Below are 20414 nucleotides of genomic sequence, written 5' to 3' on the forward strand. Positions count from 1 at the left end.
CTTATTATCAGTGGTACGTGGCATAATACATCGTTTAACAATCAATCAGATAACAAATGAAAGCTTCTCAGTTTCATCTTGACTCATCCTACTCCTTTTAATGAATGGGTTGCTGTCGCAACAGATTTGTACAAGATGATGCTATACGTTTGACCGATAGAGAGCGCTGTTGCTACTATTTATTTAACTTATGCCCTTCAAAACATTCGTTGCCCTTAAAAACATTCGTTGTGACAAATTAGATATTTAAAATGCTACTGTTATTTCTTGCAGGCTGTTCTTTTTTTCATGAAAAACATAAAAGATTTTCAAAAAAAGAAAGGTCGGTGTAGGCATCCCTCTCGACAAACTCAGTGATCCTGATAACCATTCGTTTCTAAACTTCATGCTATATTCGCTGATAAGCCCATTTCAAATGTCGTTAAAATGCCTTAGTTTTATTTGGATACGCGGAACAATTACATATTTTTTAAATGTGATAATAGCTGATTTATAACTTTTGTAAGAAAAGTATAGACACTATGTTTTTAGTTGACTGCGATCCGCTGGTGAACAATATTATTTCGCTGTCAATCTGTGATTTTTTTTGTAAGGAAGACCGTGGGTGAGTAGAGAAGGGTATATGGGGGAGGGCGTACTTGGGGGACTCTTGGCTTGACTTTCTTAAATTAGTCGTGGGAGAGGGCAGTACTGGGGTGGAGCTTAGCACTGTCAGTGCATGTGTATTACCTGCGGACCTTTAGTGGGTTTGGGACACTTGCCCTGCGTGTATGAGTGTGTGACCACACAGAGAGTGAAAGCAAGAGGGAGAAGGAGAGAAAGGGGGATAACTGAAGAGAAGACATAATCTACATTTAATGAACTGCCTGCTGCCTTCTTGAAGTTTAAAATTTTTGTAAACTGTACATTTGCTGCAGCGCAGCTGGCTGTGGATATGGCTGGTTGTCTGCAAAGGACGGGACTTTCTAAAGCATGGGCTTTTGGTCTGTTTGCACTGTTTTGTGTCGGCTGCTGCCTCTCAACTGTGCGAGCGGAGCCGCTCAACCCAGCATACCTGTACAGACACAGATCCGGACCTAATGCTGATTCAATTCTAGTAGCAAACAATGGGATCAGAGTCCCCTTTGGGCGCTCTGTCTACCTGGACCCTATTCATGACCTGGTGACCGAGGTGCAGCCTGGAGATCGTTGTCACATCACAGTCCTGGACAATGACCCACTGGCACAGAAGCCTGGAATGTTGAGCCCAAAGAAGTTTCCCTGCTCCTTTGGCCCCGAGGAGGTGAAGTATACACATTTTGGACCCCGGAGCCCCAGCAAAGATCGGGTGAAACTCCAGCTGAGGTATGACTCACAGACGGACACAGTGGTCGTGCCTTTCATGTTGGAAGTGGAGGTGGTCTTTCAGCAGCTGGAGGTTCTGACCCGAAACATGCCCCTGGTTGTGGACAAACTGAATGGACAGAGCAACCCCATTGATAAAAAAGGCCTTGAGTTTGCATATGAAGATGGTGTCACGAAATGCAAGGTAACAACGCTGGTCGGTGCAGGCGGACTTCCCAGGTATGGCAAACTTTCAGATAATTCTTTAAATGGCCAAATGGTTGACTGTGCTGAGTTTGTTAAGAAGGGCATTCGATACCAGCACACAGCCAAAACCAACACACCAAACAGAGACTATGTCCCCATGTTAGTAGAGGTACATGACAATGACGGCAACACCATTCAGCAGGAACATTTTCATGTCATGGTTAGGATTAAAGAGGGATCTGAAAACACCCCTCCAAAGCCCAGCTTTGTTGCAATGATGATGATGGAAATAGATCAGTTTGTGATGACTGCCCTTACTAGTGACATGCTGGCTGCTGAGGATGTTGAAACAAATGCAGACGACTTAATATTTAACATCACCTCTCCCCTGGGCCCTCAGCAGGGATTTATAATCAGTACAGATGATCAGAACCTGCCTATCACATCTTTCTATCAGAGAGACATTAGGGACCTGAAAATAGCCTACAAGCCACCCTCTGAAGATTCAGAATTGGAGAGAATTTTTCAGATTGAATTTGAAATAGTGGACTCTGAAGGGGCCGTGTCTGACCCGTTCGCTTTCATGATTGTCGTCAAGCCCATGAACACACTGGCACCTGTGGCCACTAAAAACACGGGGCAGCTGCTGTTTGAGGGTCAGTCCAGACCCTTGTCCAGTGATCATAACTTAGAGATCAGTGATGAAGACAATTTAGACAATGTGAGGATCACTGTTGTTGATGGTCTGAAACATGGAGAGCTGACAGTGCTGGGGTCCCAGCGGAAGTTCTTCACGCCAGCTGATCTGGACGCAGGTATTGTTGTGTACCAGCATGATGGCAGTGACACATACAGTGACAACATTATTTTCAGAATGACCGATGGCAGCAATGAAGTTGAGTTCCTCTTCCCCATCACCATTGCCCCCACTGACGATGAGCCACCCATTATTAATGCCAACACTGGCATTGCACTCCAGAAGAATGAGATGATGCAGATTTCCCCCTTTATACTGAGTGCAACAGACATAGACTCTGAGGACTCCACCATTAAGTTCATACTGGAGGCTCCATACTCAACTGTTGGAGAGCTGCTCCTCAGGCAGGTCGAGCCTCCGGCTGACCCGTCCACCTGGAAGTTCAGTGAGACAGACGAGATGTTTGAACAGGTTGTGACAGAATGGTTTCAGCAGGACATCCTAGATGGAAAGCTGTTCTACCGCCACACAGGGCCTCATAGTACCACCACTGTGATAGATCAGTTAGTGTTCCATGTCCAGGATGACAACGACCCACCAAACCAGTCAGGCCAACACACTTTTATTGTTAAAATTCATCCAGTTGATGACCTACCCCCAGAGCTTTACCCTGGAACCACCCTCCATATGACCGTGCAAGAATACGAGCTAACGCCTTTCAAGAAGAAGTTCCTTCGCTACACTGACCTCGATTGTGATGACAGAGATCTAAAGTACACCATCAAAATGGTCCCTATGGACACAGATGAGAACAACCCAGTGCCCTTGGGTAACATAGTCCTTACTGATAGTCCTGATTCAGTTATCACTGAATTCACTCAAGCCCAGATTAATCACCACAAAGTGGCCTACAAACCTCCAGACCAGGAGCTGGGCATCACCCCCAAAGTGCTTCAGTTCACATTCATAGTTGAGGACACAGCTGGTAATGCAGTTGATGGCCTTTTCACAATTTTCTTGCAGCCTGTGGACAACAAGCCTCCAATGATCACCAACACCGGTTTCACTGTGCTGGAGACAGGCACCTACATCATCACCAAGAAAGAGCTTGATGCTTCGGATCAGGACACAGAACTGGAGAATATCCTTTTCACTGTTACCCAGATTCCTCGTTATGGGCAGCTGCAGTACCTAGGAATAGATATGTCAAAAGATGAGACCTTTATGCTTGATGACATTGAAAGTAGTCGTCTGGCCTATATTCATGGTGGTGAGGAATCCCTCACTGACGAGATCAAAGTAGATGTGAGTGATGGCTTCCATGAAGTGTCCATCATCATCAAAATCACCATCAGACCCGTTGATGATGAGACGCCCACCATCATGCTACCAGCGGGCCTCCTGGGAGCCTCCATTAACGTGCTGGAGAACGGGGCGACAGAGATCACTAGCAATGTCATCCAGGGCCATGATGAAGACACAGATGACCTGATGTTGACATTTATTGTGGAAGAACCACCCAGGCTGGGGGAGATCTTGGTGAATGGGGCGCTAGCAGAGCGTTTCACACAGCAAGACATCATCAATGGAGTTGTTGTATATGCACACACCAGTGGTGAAATAGGGCCTTATAAGGTGCATGACTCTTTCAATCTCACTATATCTGACATGTCTGAAGAGTGGGTGGTCGGAGGTAACAAGGTCCAGGGGGTGACAGTGATGGTCACCGTTCTGCCTTTGGACAGCATCCCTCCTATTGTGTTTGTTGGGGAGCAGTTTCTTGTGGTGGAAGGGGAGAAGAATGCCATCACTCTTGAGCACATTCAGGCTGAGGATGTTGACACCAACAATGATGACATCTTGTGCACTATCATCGTTCAGTCAACATCAGGCTATGTAGAGAACATCTCTCCAGCAGTGGGCTCAGAGAAGTCTAGAGCGGGCACTGCAATCACGGCCTTCACTATAAAGGATGTCGGCCTAGGCCACATCCTTTATGTCCAGAGCATCCACAAAGGCGTAGAGCCAGTGGAGGACAGATTCACATTCCGCTGTTCAGATGGTATCAATTTCTCTGAGCGACATTTTTTCCCCATTGTAATTGTGCCCGCCAACGATGAAAAGCCTGAGATTTTTGTACGAGAGTTTATTGTGATGGAGGGCATGAGCCTTGTGATCGACACGCCCATCCTGAACGCAGCAGATCTAGACATCCCTGGTGATGAGCTTGAATTTGAGATCATCAAAAACCCCAAGCATGGCAGCATTGTCCAACAGATGAGCTCTGGAACTTCCCAGGTGATTAAGTTCTCCCTTGAGCAAATAAAGGAGGCCTCCAACATTGTCTACGAGCATGATGACTCAGAGACTAAGGAGGACAGCTTTGAAATCAGACTCTCTGATGGCAAGCACACTGTTGAGAAGAAGGTGCTCATCATGATCATTCCTGTTGATGATGAGACACCCAGAATGGCAATCAATGATGGTCTGGAAGTTGAAATCGGAGAGACCAAAGTAATCAGCAACAGGGTCCTGAAAGCTACCGACCTTGACTCTGAAGATAAGGGCCTCACTTACATAATCCGCCACGGGCCTGGACAGGGCTACCTCCAGCGCATCACCAAACATGGAGACGTGGTTGGCAACATAACAATCGGGAGGAACTTCACACAAGACGAGCTTGACAAACGACTGATCCAGTATGTTCACATAGGTCAGGAGGGAGTCCGTGACCTTATGAAATTTGATGTGACAGATGGCATCAACCCCCTCATCGACCGCTACTTCTACATAAACATTGGCAGCATTGACATGGTCTTCCCTGATGTCATCAACAAAGGTGTGACCCTCAAGGAGGGAGGCAAGGTGACCCTGACTACTGATCTTCTGAGCACAACTGACATCAACAGCCCAGATGAATTCCTGGCCTTCAGCATTACACGTGCCCCCAGCAGAGGTCACCTGGAGTGCACAGACCTTCCAGGTGTGCCCATCTCCACATTCACACAACTACAGCTCGCAGGAAACAAAGTCTACTACATCCACACTTCTGATGATGAGATGAAAATGGACAGCTTTGAGTTTGAGGTGACAGATGGCTACAACCCTGTCTTCCGTACATTCAGAGTGTCGATCACTGATGTGGACAATAAGAAGCCGGTCCTGACTGTTAACATGCTGGTGGTGGAGGAGGGAGAGTCCAAGTTGATCACGCCTTTTGAGTTGACTGTGGAAGACCGCGACACACCGGACAATATGCTCCGCTTTGTGGTCACACAAGTGCCTGTTCACGGTCAGCTTCTGTTTAACAGCAGCCAGCCTGTCACCACATTCACCAAACAGGACCTGAATGAAAACCTCATCACATACAATCATGACGGCACAGAGACAAACGAGGACAGCTTCTCATTCACTGTTACAGATGGAACACACACAGATTTCTATCTGTTTCCTGACACAGTCTATGAGACCCGAAAGCCCCAGACTATGACCATTCGGATCAACACGGTTGATAACGGCGTACCACAGATCCTGGTGAACAAGGCGGCACCAACTCTGAGGGCGCTGCACACGGGGCACCTGGGCTTCTTGATCACCAGCAAAGCCCTGAAGGCTGAGGACAGAGACAGCCCAAGGAAAGTGCTCAGGTTCTCAGTGGCTGAACCTCCTCAGCATGGGTTCATCATCAACACAGCCCAAGGCAACGACAGCATCAAGACCTTTACACAAGGTAAGCACCCTTCTGTTTCTTCAGGATGTTTTAAGAGTTAGACATCATCATCATCATCATTAATATAATTTACACTGTAGTCTAAGCATCTGAAAAACACAAACAAAATCATATCTATGTGCAAAATTAAGCTGATACGATTTCTGACACATTTTAAGCAAACAACCTGAGCTGATGCATGTAGTTTGTAAGGATAATATCATGATGTAGGAAATGTGTTTAAGCACTTCTTTTTTCAGTTATCTAATTTTCATCTACTATTACTCTTCAGCTGACATTGATGAAATGAAGATCTGTTATGTACTGCTGGATGGTAGCAATGCCACAAGTGACATCTTCTACTTCACCGTTGAGGACAATGGTAAGAATTTTTTTTACCTAACAATTTTGTGTGTAGACAAGTCTAAGTGTTTAGACTTTTACCCCAAAGTCCAATGTAACACAACAGGTGTCGTGGCCTCCATTCTTAACAATCTTGGCTTGTTTGAGGGGCTGAGCAGAGGGAGGTGTGCTATGTCAGTCATGCTATAATGTTTGCATCACAAAGGCTTAGAGCAGTTGGCCATGACTGGCAGCCCCTCGCTCTCTCCCCAAACACACACACTCCTACTGCCAAGAGGAGGGTGGGGGGCAGGGGGGAAGAAAGGGGAAGAAAGGGGTCAGAAGGGACATCAGCCCGGGGTTCTCCTCTTAGACCAATGGTGAAAAGCCTCTCAGAATTTTACTGTCACCTTAACAATTGGTTTTCAGCCAGGATTTGTCAATAGTACTCCGCTCTCTTTATGGTTGGCAGTGATACCATGAAATGTATGTTGCCAGCCACAGTGACAAGTATCCCAAGTATTTCCTGTCCATTTGAATAGAACTCAATCCCATGTACCCAAGAATAGTGTTAGCACGTGAGTCCGTGCAAGTACATTTCTAAAACCTTTTTAAAGTGTGTGTCAGCACCACACTCATCCAGCTTCCAGCTTTTAGTGTGAAATGAACTTATGCAAGTCACTGCATCGCGATTAGGATGTTAGAAATGAAGCCGCTGCTCTCTAGAAGCTGTTAGAACTATTTTTTATTTTTGCTTGTCATCACCAGTCTGTGTGGTGCTTAATAGCAGATCATTTCCCCCCTCTTTGGAGAGAGACTACGCAGGATGGATTTAGATTTCAGAGCCACGGTGTATTTATATTCCCCAGGAATTCAGTTTTGGTCAGGTGTCACATGACACTGTCGTCTTCAGTTCCATAACTATCTGCTTGGGCTTTTCTGCCACAATTATCTTGCAGAGTTTTCAGTAGATGAGAAGCACATGAGACACCACTGATGGCCAGAGAGGGGAACCCCCCTATGGGACCATGCCTGCTTATATATAGTAGTAGATGGTGAAGCTGCACGTACCCACATTTATTCATTCGCGACTTTTGTGTCAAAGCAAACCCTTATTTCTGCAAAGGATTTTAGAGCATAGTGCACAGACAAGTTGATTGCCTTTGCATTTTCCATCGGCATCCTTCACTTACAACAATTGGAGTCAAATGATTATAATAACTTCATTCGACTTTACAGGTACGGACCACATACCATAATGAAAGGTCAAAGAGTACTTTATTAAATGTATTGAGAATATTCAAATTTGGGGCATATTCTGCTTTTACGTTTTCTCTCATCTTGTAAGATGATTTGCATCATTTGAGAATGACCACCCAGTAACTCTACTTAAATAAAATTCCTGGCTTTTGAGCTGTAAATCTCTCAGATTCCTCCAGTGTTATCTTAGCATCTGTGAATGCCTTTTGTTACAGTTTATCTATGGTTTGCACAGGAGAGGGGAACAAAGCTTCCCAATAAAACCTCAAACAACGACAGTCCGGTTTGAGAACCACGCTGGCTGTTCAGTGCCAGGTGTGTATGGTCAGTGTGTATATGAGGTACATCTGGATGTTGACACGACTTAATGGCTTTATGTCTTGCCTGGCCACAGAGAAAGCCATAAAGTGGCTCGTGGCCTGAGGGATTGACCCATCTCCTCTCTCTCCAACTCCCACCCCACCCCCCTTTAGTGATTAAGCTGGAGGTTAGTGGCTCTCTGGACAAGTCCTAGCAGGTTGACCTGGGCTTTGTTGGAAGATGAAAAGTAGTTGGCCAAACTACCTTTGTGTGGGAGTGAGGAGATTGATCAGTCAGCATACATCAGAAGAAGAATGCTAGAGGCAGATGCCAGGGGCACATAAACGGACTAAGAGATACATAGAGCTAGAATCTATGCAGTCTTAATGGTAGGTTGTAAAATGTTTTTGCGTTTCAGTTGTTGTAACCACACTGAAGTCTGGGTTTTGCTCTCATTAGATTCAAAGCATCATTAGTAGAGGTAGGGATGGTGCTCTAGCCAAATCTGATTTATTTCCACATTTTGCCAAAAGTTAGCTAAATAGTTTAATTTGAACTGTAGTTTTAAGCCATCAAGCATATCAAGCTCCTGTTGAGACAAAGTCCCCCAGAGATTCCCCCCCAGGCATTAGTAGCATTTTAAAGGGCTATCAGATGTACTGAATTCTCTCGCAGTCCACCCAGCATCCTCTCCACCTTGAGGGGTGTTGGTGTGGGAAGCATATGCCTCAAGACTGGCATTAAGTCTTCCTGGCAGCATGTCAGCTGGATGGTGCCACCTATCTTGGTGCCAAAGGGAGTTATCTGTCATAAAGCATTTTCGGTCTCTGGCAAAAAAAAAAAAATCACTGCAACCCTGGCAGGCTAAAATACCGAATCTTATATTTCCTAGCTACCTTCTTTAAAGGAAGGAATAATGAAAGAGGGAGAGAGAAAGTCAGATAAGGAGAGAGATCAACATTCTGCCGGGAATTATTCCTCTCAATTTCTCTGTAGCTTTCCTCTCCATGTCTAATAATGCAAGACTTCAGGCCAAAAAGATAAGAGTACGGACTCTCAGATTTACAGATGTAAAGTCATTCCTCTGGCTGTAATGGCTCATTCTGGCATCTGATTGGCCCTCAGCGGCTACTGTAGCACACAGGAGGAAACAGAGGAGAGATTAATTGATGGAGGCAGCTGCCTGTGGGTATTAGCACGTCTTAAATGCAGTGTGTCTGGCATACCTGTTACTTTGTGTGTGTGTGTGAGTGTGTGTATGTGTGCGTGTGTGTGTATGAGGGAGAGAGAGAGAGAGAGAGAGAGTGTGTGTGTGTGTGTGTGTGTGTGTGTGTGTGAATGAGGGAGAGAGAGAGAGAGAGAGAGAGAGAGAGAGAGAGAGAGTGTGTGTGTGTGTGTGTGTGAATGTGTTCTTCTCTATCACTTTTCTAAGTATACAAAGCTTGTTAATATTTGAGTAATCCCTCCAATCATAAACACAAACTGAAAGCACAGCAGCAGTCCTACAACCGCTTACACCCTCCCCGGGACACACCTGCTCTTCAGAGATCATATATGCTTGTGTGTACGCACACACACACACGCACACACGCACACACACACACACACACACACACACACACACACACACACACACACACACACACACACACACACACACACACACACACACACAAACACTCACACGCACTCACACACACATACATGTACTTGGTATAGCGGGGCCTGGGTAAAACTGCACTTCTGTTCACATTCAAGAAAAATATGGCTCAGCATCAACGTCTATATAAGGAAGCCAGTCAGGGAGTAAGGGAAAGGTCTTCAACTGAGGGATTTGAGGCATATTCTGCATCTCCAGTACATGTTCACAAGTAGACAGACAACTCTAGCCAATAACATAGGCCCCAAGCGTGTGTGTGTGTGTGTGTGTATATGAACATATGTAAGTGCGTATGTATTTGAAGTACTGAGCAGATGTTGAGATCTTAATCAGTGGCGAGTGACCAGTGGAGGTAGGGGTGGACTTGCAGTACACTGATGAAACTAGCTGTTATTGTTTCAGTACCCAGGAGCATAGCCTTTGACTATGTTTTACAAATCAACACAAACCTTAGACTTGTGTCACCTGGTTTTGTTTTCAAGGCCATCAGTTCAATACAACCTTGACTTTCCCAGTGCTTGTGAACTATCCCACGCTTGGCCCATCAAGCCTGGACTCATGTAGCTTTAGGGTCTTTTACCCTAAAACGTGTCCAAACTCAGTTTCTGTCTGCATGTTTGAAACAACTTGACCTTGTATAGTGGCTGGCAAAGTTTTGACTTCCTCATGCCAAGGCTGAGTCCTTTGAATGAGACGGGATCATACAGCTTTAGCATGCAGTGACAAACTCCCAAAATCTGGAACCAACGAGGAGTTTAAGATCTGCCTGGAGTAGCTCTCCAGACTCTGAGAAACAGACCGCTTGTCTCAGGATGTTAACGATACTGTGCATTAAAGACTACTTTTACACGAAAGAATGCCCAAGCCAGGGTGAGCGTCGCATGATCATGGGAAGGCTCAGGAATCCACTTCCTGTGAGACCGCCGGCTCCAGCACACCACTGGGCCTGGAAGTGGGAATGGTAGCAGACAGGTGTGCGTGGAGAGAACCCTTGAGAAGATCTGCTTTCAAAACCTGCTGTAACTCTAAACCCCTCCAAGATGGACTGATAACCCTAGGGCTTCCACTTGTACTGAGTTTCCCTCGAAGCAGGGTGGCAAGCTCCTGCAGCAGAGAAGACAAAGAGAGGGGGATTATTTAGACGGGAGAACTATTAGCAAGGAATAGGATGCTATTTCCTGCCCACTTGAAAGAGCTAGTACCCTGCTCCTTCAACGAGACACTAGCCTTAAATTAATTTTTGCAGTGTCAGAAGTCTTATTGACACTTGAAGACCAAACAGAAAGTAAACATGAAAAACAGCTAACCTAACCATGCTCATATTATACTAATGACTAAATATGTAGTACCTCTATGCAGCGGCTTATCGTGGGCCATATACCTGAAGGCAACGCAAACATGCAGCCCTGCAGAGGGCATCCTGACTGTCAGAGGAAGAGAAGCTAGCTACCACCCCTGCTTCCTTGTGTGCACTTCCTAATGGTGTTTTCAGATCTGACCTGTCACTGGTGTCGACAGTCCCTGGGGAATGTACAGTGAGCTGGTGCCACTGTTGGAGTCTGTAGGGAGAGCGGGCGCTGGATCCCCTGCTCAGCCTCTCTGCTCCAGCACCACGCCAGGGCAGATTTATGGCCACGTGGGAGCCTGAGGGTGAGATGATGTATGGCCTGGAGGTTATTCTTGTCTCGTTCATATGGCATATCTGTTTTGGCACCCACTTTGGGATCCATCACCTAGTCTTCTGACCAAAGCCATCTGTCCATCAGCTTTCCCAGTCTCACTTTCTTGTCTTAATTTCAGCTGGATTCCTAGCTGGATTCCTGCTAGTTTCGTTGAACTACTGTATATCTTACATGATATTTCCTGCAGGTCAGTCTTACAGAAAAACCATAGACACTGTGTGACCACAGGAGCACGAGTGTTTATAAGGTGGGCAGTGACCAAAGGGTGGGGGGTCAAAGGAAACTCTTGTGAGCCAGTATGCCCTCTCCACTGACCTAACGCCTCAGGGGTATCAGACTGACGCTAACAGAACACAGTCCAGCGCAGGGACCTCTAATAATATATTCTCATTCTCAAAATTCCAGGTTTGTGAATCTCAGCCTCTAGCCTCGGTGTACAGTGTGGCCTCCTTGGTGGCCAGGTCACAGGGGTGACCAGGATGCCAAAAACCTGTTCATATTTACAGGCTAAACGAAAAGACATGGCATGTATGTCTGACATGAAACCAATGCGGGTGACCCTGTTTGGAATGTTTGAGCTGACGCGAGGCAAGATGACGGGTAAAAATGGAAAAGTTTAATTAGGAAATGCAATAATCATCATCCTGCTCCCTGTCACTCAGCGGGGTATATACTTAGCTTAGGAGTGGAGGGTGGGGGCTGGAGCTGTGTTGCTCTGCCTTGCATCATGTCGCACGGTATGACTGCTGACCTCTCAGCTCGTGGCCTGTCCCTCGGCTCACTCCTCATCCTCAGGTTTAAATAGACATGGTTTAATACTAATGGAACAGTATACAGTAACATGAATCTCCCTCATTTTGTATTTTTATGTCAAATGCTGCTTTTCAGCATTACTAGTTGATTGGAACATGTGGAAAGTTTTGGCATACATTGAACATCTAGGCTTAATATCAAGTTTGGTTGGATATATAGATTTTCATTACTTGTCTGGGCTTTACTCATTTTATAGTGCTAGATAAGATTCATGGTAAAAGATTTAAATGTAAATGAAAAGGGTATGTTCACCAGAGGTATACATTGTCTGGATAGGTCACAGTTCTTCTTGAGGACAGTTATGTTGATGTAGCTTAACTGTCAGTCAAATTTTGACCTCTGCCTGTCTGATTGTGCATTCTGAGAAGAGAACAAACGAAACATGGCCTTGAAATGTCCAGACTCCCTAAACTCTCTACTCAGCTTTTGCCTTGGATGCTAAGACAAGAATCTTGGCATTCATCTGGTAGTTGGCCTCAAGGTGTTAGTAAATTAGCCTGACCTGCAGGCATGAACATTTCCCACGTGAGAGAGTGCCCAAGACATTGCAGGACAACTACACCTTTGGGAGGTCTGGATGGAGTCCAGCAGCCCCTCAGTATCTCCTAAAGCAGTGAGAAGTGGCCGCCACACTCCTGGTGATATACTGGTGTGCTAATGCTTGCAATTAACATAAATCACCACAACTTAATTTATTAAGGGGACCAACTGAGTGTTGGGACCACTGAAAATTTTGCAAGCAATAAAGCATTTCAGGTCATGAGAATTGCTGTTTGAAACAGTATTTTGTAATAGTGTTGAATGTACCATGATTAATGGGCAATGTAAATGTTAGTACTAAACTATGCCATAAATTAGTACATTAATCAAGTTTCTAGCATGAATCATTTCGACACAGCTATTCCCGTCATTTGATTAAATGCAGCGAGCACGCTAGCGAGGCGTATGGTTGGAACACGCGTGGTCTTTCTTTACATTACGCACCCATAAATACCGAGAGCATCCAGGGCCGATCTCTGTGACAGTTTATTAAATTTACAGGGTCTGAGCCTGTTGTGCCAAGATTAAGTGTTGCAGTGTGGCAATTAATGGCCTGAAGCAAACTTGGAAAAAGGACAAAAGGCCTCATTAATATTTACCAATTGGACAGGACAGTCTCAACAGTAAGATAATAGTGGTCTCTAAACACTGAAATAATTCTGACTTGCTGTTTTTATATCTCAAATAAAAACGAATTAAGTTTTATGTGAGACGGTAAATTCTGAACAACACGCATGTTTCAGGTGTAAATGTACAATTTGAAGTAAATTAAATCATGTTGGATCCAAAGTCCAGAACATCTGCTGGGTTCTGGGAGAGGCGGGGAGATCCCTGTGAATAGCTGTGCCTTGGGTCCGGCCACCCACACTCTGCCTGCTGTTTGTTTTACTCGTGCCTCCTCTGCAGAACAAAAGGTGAGAAAGCGAGTGAGACACAGAGGAATGGTGAGAGGTGGCAGGCTTCAGCTGTGCTGTGCTGTCTCTGGCAGAAATGAAGGGATAGAGGGAAAGAGAGAGGGAGTGGGTGACTTTTCACCTTCGCGACTATCCTGTTGAAGCCATGGATACGGTCTTTTGGTGAAGAGATGATCTCAATGACCATAAATTACAGTAGTCAGGAATTTGTACGGTGGCCCTGAGAGCTCAACATACTCAACTACAGAAAACACATGCAAATAGACAAGACAAGAGCAAATCAAGAAAACATCACTTTGACAACACATGTATAGTTTTTAGACAATTCATACACATTCAAACACATTACAGAAACATGCTGCAATTACACTAAATGACAACGGAAGTGTTTCTAGAGGACACTGAAAATTAATGAACAGATCTGGACATGCTTGTTTAAAAAAAAAAAAAAATGTAATCGTTGCCATGGTTGAAGTTGGCTATCCGTCAATCCGTCAATAATATCTGAATCATGCGATTTTCCAACACCACTCACAGACAGCCTGTTATTTCTGGTGTCTGAATTTGAATGTGTTTTTGTAATTTTTGTTGTCTGAATTTGTAGCGTGCATTTTCTAAATGCTGATCATGTGTTGTCAAGTTGATGAATATGTTTTCTTAATTTGCTTGTTTTTTTGTCTAGTGGCATGTGTTTTTGAGCTCTCTGGGCCACCGTACATTTGTAGCATTGCCCATGTGAGAGGTGATGTGACTGACTTCCCTTTATTGCATTAATGAATGTTTGATTCACTGTGGTCTGTACGGCGGCGACACACGCTGTATGTGAGGAATGCTGTCTCTCACCCAGGCAGATCAGGTCAACATGAGGGAGTGAAGAGGGACACGGGATCCTCAGCTTTTCTTTTTTAAATCAGCATCAGCTATCCAAAGCTGTTTATCACACCTCCTCAGCCAGGTCAGCCGGTCCAGATGCATAAAGCATGTCAAGGAGAGACTCAATTCACATTACAACTTACACTTTACCATTTACCAGGAGTCTTTGGACTCCTATGTCTTTTAAGATAAAATAACCCACTAAGTAGATTTAATACATCACCGGATACTGCTAATATCTCAATTTTTACATATTGCTAATAGTAATTTCTATAAATGCCATCAAGCCTCTACAATCCTGAGAGCAAAAGATGCTTCCCCTCACTCCTGCTTCATACCCTGGTTAGATATTACATGGCCTCTTGTGACATTCCGCTGGCAAGCAGATGACATACAAGAGTCAGAGCTGTGCTCATGTGTTTATGCCATATTATACACACACTGTCTAGGCTAGACACCCGAATCACATACACTGGGCAGACTGCCTGGAAGCACTTGCTCTGGCATCAAAAAAGTACTTCTTCTGAGACAGTACTGTGTGTAGTGCTTGTAGGAATGCATACTGAAATACTAACACTTATTAAGCATTTAACATTTTCTCCCTTAGTTTTTCTATTCAGAATTGAAAAGTTGGCTGTTCAAACTGAAATGTGTGAAATGCACACACCCTTCTAATGTGTTTACACATACTGTATGCTAAATGCAAAACATTTGATATAAACAACTTTATTTTGTAGGCCTCCCTTTGGCTACAGTACTGCTGTTGCTTCTCTTGAGTTTAACACGTCACTAAGGAATCTAGGACTGTCGAAGGCAAATATGATAAATGCATCGTATATTTTTAGCTGTGTTGGTTGGACACATGAGCTTGCTCAAGGTCAGTGTCTTTGAGCTGAGGCTCCTGTGTCACGAAAGGCTCCGGATTTCCTCTGAAGATCAGGCGATATGTCTGTGGGAGCCGGGGGTTGGGCAGCGGTGCGGGGGAGGAGGTTTGGGAGACTAGGGAAGGGGAGCACTAAGGACGTTTTATTAGTACCATCATCATACCATTATCATGCCTGCAGGTGATAACCCTCAAAGTTTGGCCTGTGGCATTTTGTGTGACCATTTAGCAAAGGTCAACATATTTCCATGTATTCCTTAGATGTAAGGGGACGTTAGAAGCATGGCTTTATGACACTGATAAATGACATAAAACGATATCTCTCCCAAATCTTCTACATTCGGACGGGGCCATGCAGTCAGACTCATTTTTTCTTGTGTGCCAAGCTGGGATACACACACACCCCCCACCTTGACAGATACACAACCTCCTCAGCCCCCTACCCACTGAGAAGCCAGGTGTATGTTTTCTACACGCGCTGAAAAAAAGTGAGGATTAAGGTCAGCTAAGTCTCGACACAGGACCCCAAGTCCTGTCAAGGGAATGACCAAGAGAGGCTTAACAGCTTTCTTTTTCAGGGATAATATAAGTCATGGGACAAGATGGTTTAAGGGCATGGCAGGGATGGGTGCTCAGTTGAAAGTGTTCCTAGGCAGCTGCTCAGCCCCCGCTGTATAATCATGCCAGACTATCACTACGTCCTCAGACTTCAGTAAGTCATCCTCAGATATGTACAGTGCCCTGTGTGAAACCATGTGCAGGTCTCTGGCAGTTTTCCAGGTTGATAAAAATGTATAAATATATAGAAATATCTATTCATTATATAGAAAGTGTAACCACGTCTACCATAATGTCCTGTCTGTCTGACTATATGGCTGTGGACAGGTGAGGTCAGTCTGGTCACCTTGCCTCCCCTCTCACTCCGTCACGGCTGATAATCACAGTGGGAACTGAGACTTAATGGCCTCCTATTGTTCTGTGGCCTGCGACAACCTCTGGTCTATCTGGGCTTGTGAACACTAACCTTACAGACTGGACCTCCATCCATCACAGGGGGAGAGAGAGAGAGAGAGAGAGAGAGAGAGAGAGAGAGACACAGAGAGAGAGACACAGAGAGAGAGAGAGAGAAATAGTGTGGGGGTGGGAACTTTCCAGTGAGGTGAAACACAGCCTTTTAAAATGATATCAGACCCCAACAATGGCACCTGCACCCTATCCCCCATTAAGCAGTGACCCCTTGACCCGGTCCCTCTCTTTGAGGCAGGCCTGAACTCGTTAGCTCCACTCAGGGGTCAGGGTTTGTGCATGATGACATTTTTGTGGAGGAAATCAGATAAAAGCACAGGCTGAAGACAGGAAGAACGAGGAGGAAATGAGAGGCCAAGACTCACAGCATGCTGTTTGAGGGATTTGAACTGGTGGTTCACTGAGACGGATCAGGTTGCTCTTCTGTTTCTGTTGGCTTTGTAGGGGATTCCCTTTTCCTTCTGTTTCTCTGGAGCTTAAAGAGGCAGCAAAAAGCTCAGTCTAACTAAAGTCACCTATTGTTCAAGGAGCGTTTGCTTGAAAGACCTGCTTTGCCAGTCGAGCTCAAGTCACTGTGTTTCCCTTGTGTCAATAGGGGGCAACAAGTTGAAGCCTCAGCCTTTCAGGCTCAACTGGGCCTGGATCTCGCTGGAGAGAGAGTACTACCTGGTGGACGAGGATGCCAAGTTTCTGGAAGTGACCCTCAAGCGTAGAGGATACCTGGGAGAAACCTCATTTGTCAGTAAGTTTGCCGCCTATGATAACCTATGATAAAACTGACTCAATGAACTTGAATGTGTGTCAAACTATTTGATAATAGAGTAGTGTGGCCGCTCTGAGTGTACACCTGTGTCCTTAACACTGCCATTAGTGCGGCCGCTCTGGGTGTCCACCTCTGTCCTTAACACTGCCATTAGTGTGAGTGTCCACCTCTGTCCTTAACACTGCCATAAGTGTGAGTGTCCACCTCTGTCCTTAACACTGCCATTAGTGTGAGTGTCCACCTCTGTCCTTAACACTGCCATAAGTGTGAGTGTCCACCTCTGTCCTTAACACTGCCATAAGTGTGAGTGTCCACCTCTGTCCTTAACACTGCCATAAGTGTGAGTGTCCACCTCTGTCCTTAACACTGCCATTAGTGTGAGTGTCCACCTCTGTCCTTAACACTGCCATTAGTGTGAGTGGCCACCTCTGTCCTTAACACTGCCATTAGTGTGAGTGTCCACCTCTGTCCTTAACACTGCCATTAGTGTGAGTGTCCACCTCTGTCCTTAACACTGCCATTAGTGTGAGTGTCCACCTCTGTCCTTAACACTGCCATTAGCGTGAGTGTCCACCTCTGTCCTTAACACTGCCATTAGTGTGAGTGTCCACCTCTGTCCTTAACACTGCCATTAGTGTGAGTGTCCACCCCTGTCCTTAACACTGCCATTAGTGCGGCCGCTCTGGCCAAAGTGCCATGGAGTCAGTCTGTCTGAGGTGCTTCACTTGAATCAAAGGGACTCATAAGGAATCCTTTCTTTACTATCAGCATGTCTGAGTCATCTCCCGTTTCCTGTCTGGGAGAGAATGACTGTGATTGATTTAGGGAGTGGATAGGGGTCAGAGGTTAGACACACAACATTTTAAAAGCTGACTTTGACATTCAATAGCCCCACTGAAGTAAAATGGAAGCCAGCAGTAAACCTAAATTTATGTGGTCAAGGTGTATTTTCTAACCCCATCGCTGTTAAAATTATAATTACTATCCCCTAAATATGCTCTTTTATACAATATTTATAGATGACTTTATTAACTTCTTAATTTCCAGGCATTGACACAAAGGATGGCACAGCAGTGAAGGACAAGGACTTCAGGGGCAAGTCACAGAAGCAGGTCCAGTTTAATCCAGGTCAGACCCTGGCCACATGGCGAGTCAAGATCTTCACCGACCAGGAGTTTGAGACGTCAGAGGCCTTTGAGATCCAGCTTTCAGAGCCAGTGATGGCTGTGCTTGAGTACCCAAATACAGCCACTGTGGAGATTGTGGACCCTGGCGATGGTAAGACTGAGAACAAACAAATGAGAAATGACCAAAGACCAATACTGCTGATTAAGTTAACGTTGAGCTCCACACACGCGTATGTCCCTTTCCCTCCCAGAGTCCACTGTGGTTATCCCCGAGGCTGAGTACCACATAGAGGAGGACATCGGGGAGCTTCTGGTCACTGTGCGCCGTACTGGAGACATCAGTCAGGAACTCATGGTGATCTGCTACACACAGCAAGGTCAGGCCTCCTCTTCCTCCTCTTCCTCCTACTACTACTACTACTATACATTAATCACAACATGGGAATTATTCTCAGTGGCATGTCATTCAGAGTGTCTATCATGAAATGTATCAATGCATGTTGACTTGATGATGTATCTCTCCTCTTTCCTGGACTGTTAAGTATTATACATTATTGTGATGTCATGAAATTCCACATTTTAATTTAGGCAGCGCCACAGGCACCATCCCCAGCTCCGTCCTGTCTTACTCTGATTACATCACTCGTCCTGAAGACCACACGAGTGTTCTGCGCTTTGACAAGGACGAACGTGAGAAGCCATGTCGCATCATCATCATCGATGACTCTCTCTATGAGGAGGAAGAGAGCTTCAATGTCTCGCTGAGCATGCCCATGGGAGGCCAAGTGGGCACCAACTTCCCTAGTGCCCGTGTGGTCATCCTGGCAGACCATGATGACGGTGAGTGCAAGGCCCATGCCAGCGGGTCACGTCACTAAGTCCCTTATCAGTTATCAATTCACATTTACCCTGCATGCTTCAGTGCACACCTGGATGCTTGTTCACTGAAATGAACTTCTGTACAGTACACTGCACTGTAAACTACTCCACAATGAAATATCCTACTTTCTTGTTTTTAGGTAATAACTGTAGTTTATATATAAATATTTATATTACACATTCTAAAACTATAATTTCATGCTAGCCTGTTTGAAGGAAGAGAAGAGGAAAGCACCATGGGTTGATTCATTTTAACACGGTTGGCTATGTGCTGTCCTAACGGCTGAACCTATGCTTGGACATGTTCGTACACCTGCATATACAACCACAGGAATCCTTTATTATTCTTAAACCAGGCGGCTCCCCTTTTACCAGCCAGTTTTATTGACAGCCCTACTCCCATAAATAGAGTACCAACTGTCCAGCTAACATCAAAGCTGGGCATGGGATGACAACAATGTTAAACAATAACTGTCATACCATCTTTACACTGGATTAATAGCGTCTCCAAGGCAAACTCTCCCCACTCCAACTGCTGAATAAAAGCACCTTTGATGAGAGTGGTGAAAGCCCAGCCTGAGTCCTGAGAAGAGAGACAAGAGACTAATGAGGAAGAGGACTGGTGCCAACCTGAGGGGTTGGGGGTAGACAATGAGAGAGTGAGAGAGACAAAGATAAAGAGGTTTGTGGAAGACAAAACCAATGCAGATAGCGGGTCAATTTGCTGGCATCAAACCCCTGACTCAGTTACAAAAGTGTCTGTATTCCTAAAACATGTCTGCACAGATAACTAGCTTACATTAGCATTGAACTATGTTCAGTCAGATTGAATTACTTTGGCTTTCATTAACTGGAAACAGTGTAACAGTCATTTTTGGTGGGTAGCCCTGGACAACAGAACGCTATTGTGCTAAGCCACATGTGGATGTGAGGCAGGTGTAGCCCTGACTGTGGTATTTGAGTATTAAGAGAAAATAAATGGGGCAGCTGCATATCTTTGATGGTGTGTGTGGCAGACAGTCTGCCAGGTTTCAGTGTAATCCCCGACATGCCCCTTCATGGCCTGAAGTTAAAAGCCATGCCCTTTCAGACCCCTGCAAGACAAAAGCAACAGCTCCTCCTTTCGTTTTGTCTGTATTTGGGTTTCGTCGTCCACCCTTCTTTCTTGTTCCTCCCACAGTTCCCCTTTTTATCTCGTGGCCTTGACTATCAGACGCAGGGTAGAAACATGTTTGCTGCTACAAAGCAATATTTAATAGACACTGCTAAACTATACATTATTTTTGCATAGCACTTTTTTAGCAGTTGTCACAAAGTGCTTTACAAGCTGTCTGTAGGGGGATGAGGTTGTGTGTGTGTGTGTGTGTGTGTGTGTGTGTGTGTGTGTGTGTGTGTGTGTGTGTGTGTGTGTGTGTG

General features: G+C 45.2%; 1 protein-coding gene across 1 annotated transcript in view; it reads left to right on the forward strand.

The window, feature by feature from the left end:
- Positions 1–518: 518 nt before the first annotated feature.
- frem3 (Fras1 related extracellular matrix 3) overlaps positions 519–20414 on the forward strand; it is a 31263-nt gene continuing 11367 nt past the window's right edge. Inside the window, exons 1-6 of the mRNA XM_031560039.1 lie at positions 519–5957; positions 6229–6318; positions 16825–16971; positions 18040–18270; positions 18371–18496; positions 18708–18959. Of these exons, the coding sequence (XP_031415899.1) occupies positions 935–5957; positions 6229–6318; positions 16825–16971; positions 18040–18270; positions 18371–18496; positions 18708–18959 (5869 nt within the window). The 5' untranslated portion in view covers positions 519–934. The remainder of the gene's footprint in view (positions 5958–6228; positions 6319–16824; positions 16972–18039; positions 18271–18370; positions 18497–18707; positions 18960–20414) is intronic.

This window comes from Clupea harengus, chromosome 22, assembly GCF_900700415.2.
Source record: "Clupea harengus chromosome 22, Ch_v2.0.2, whole genome shotgun sequence".
Lineage (NCBI taxonomy): Eukaryota > Metazoa > Chordata > Actinopteri > Clupeiformes > Clupeidae > Clupea > Clupea harengus.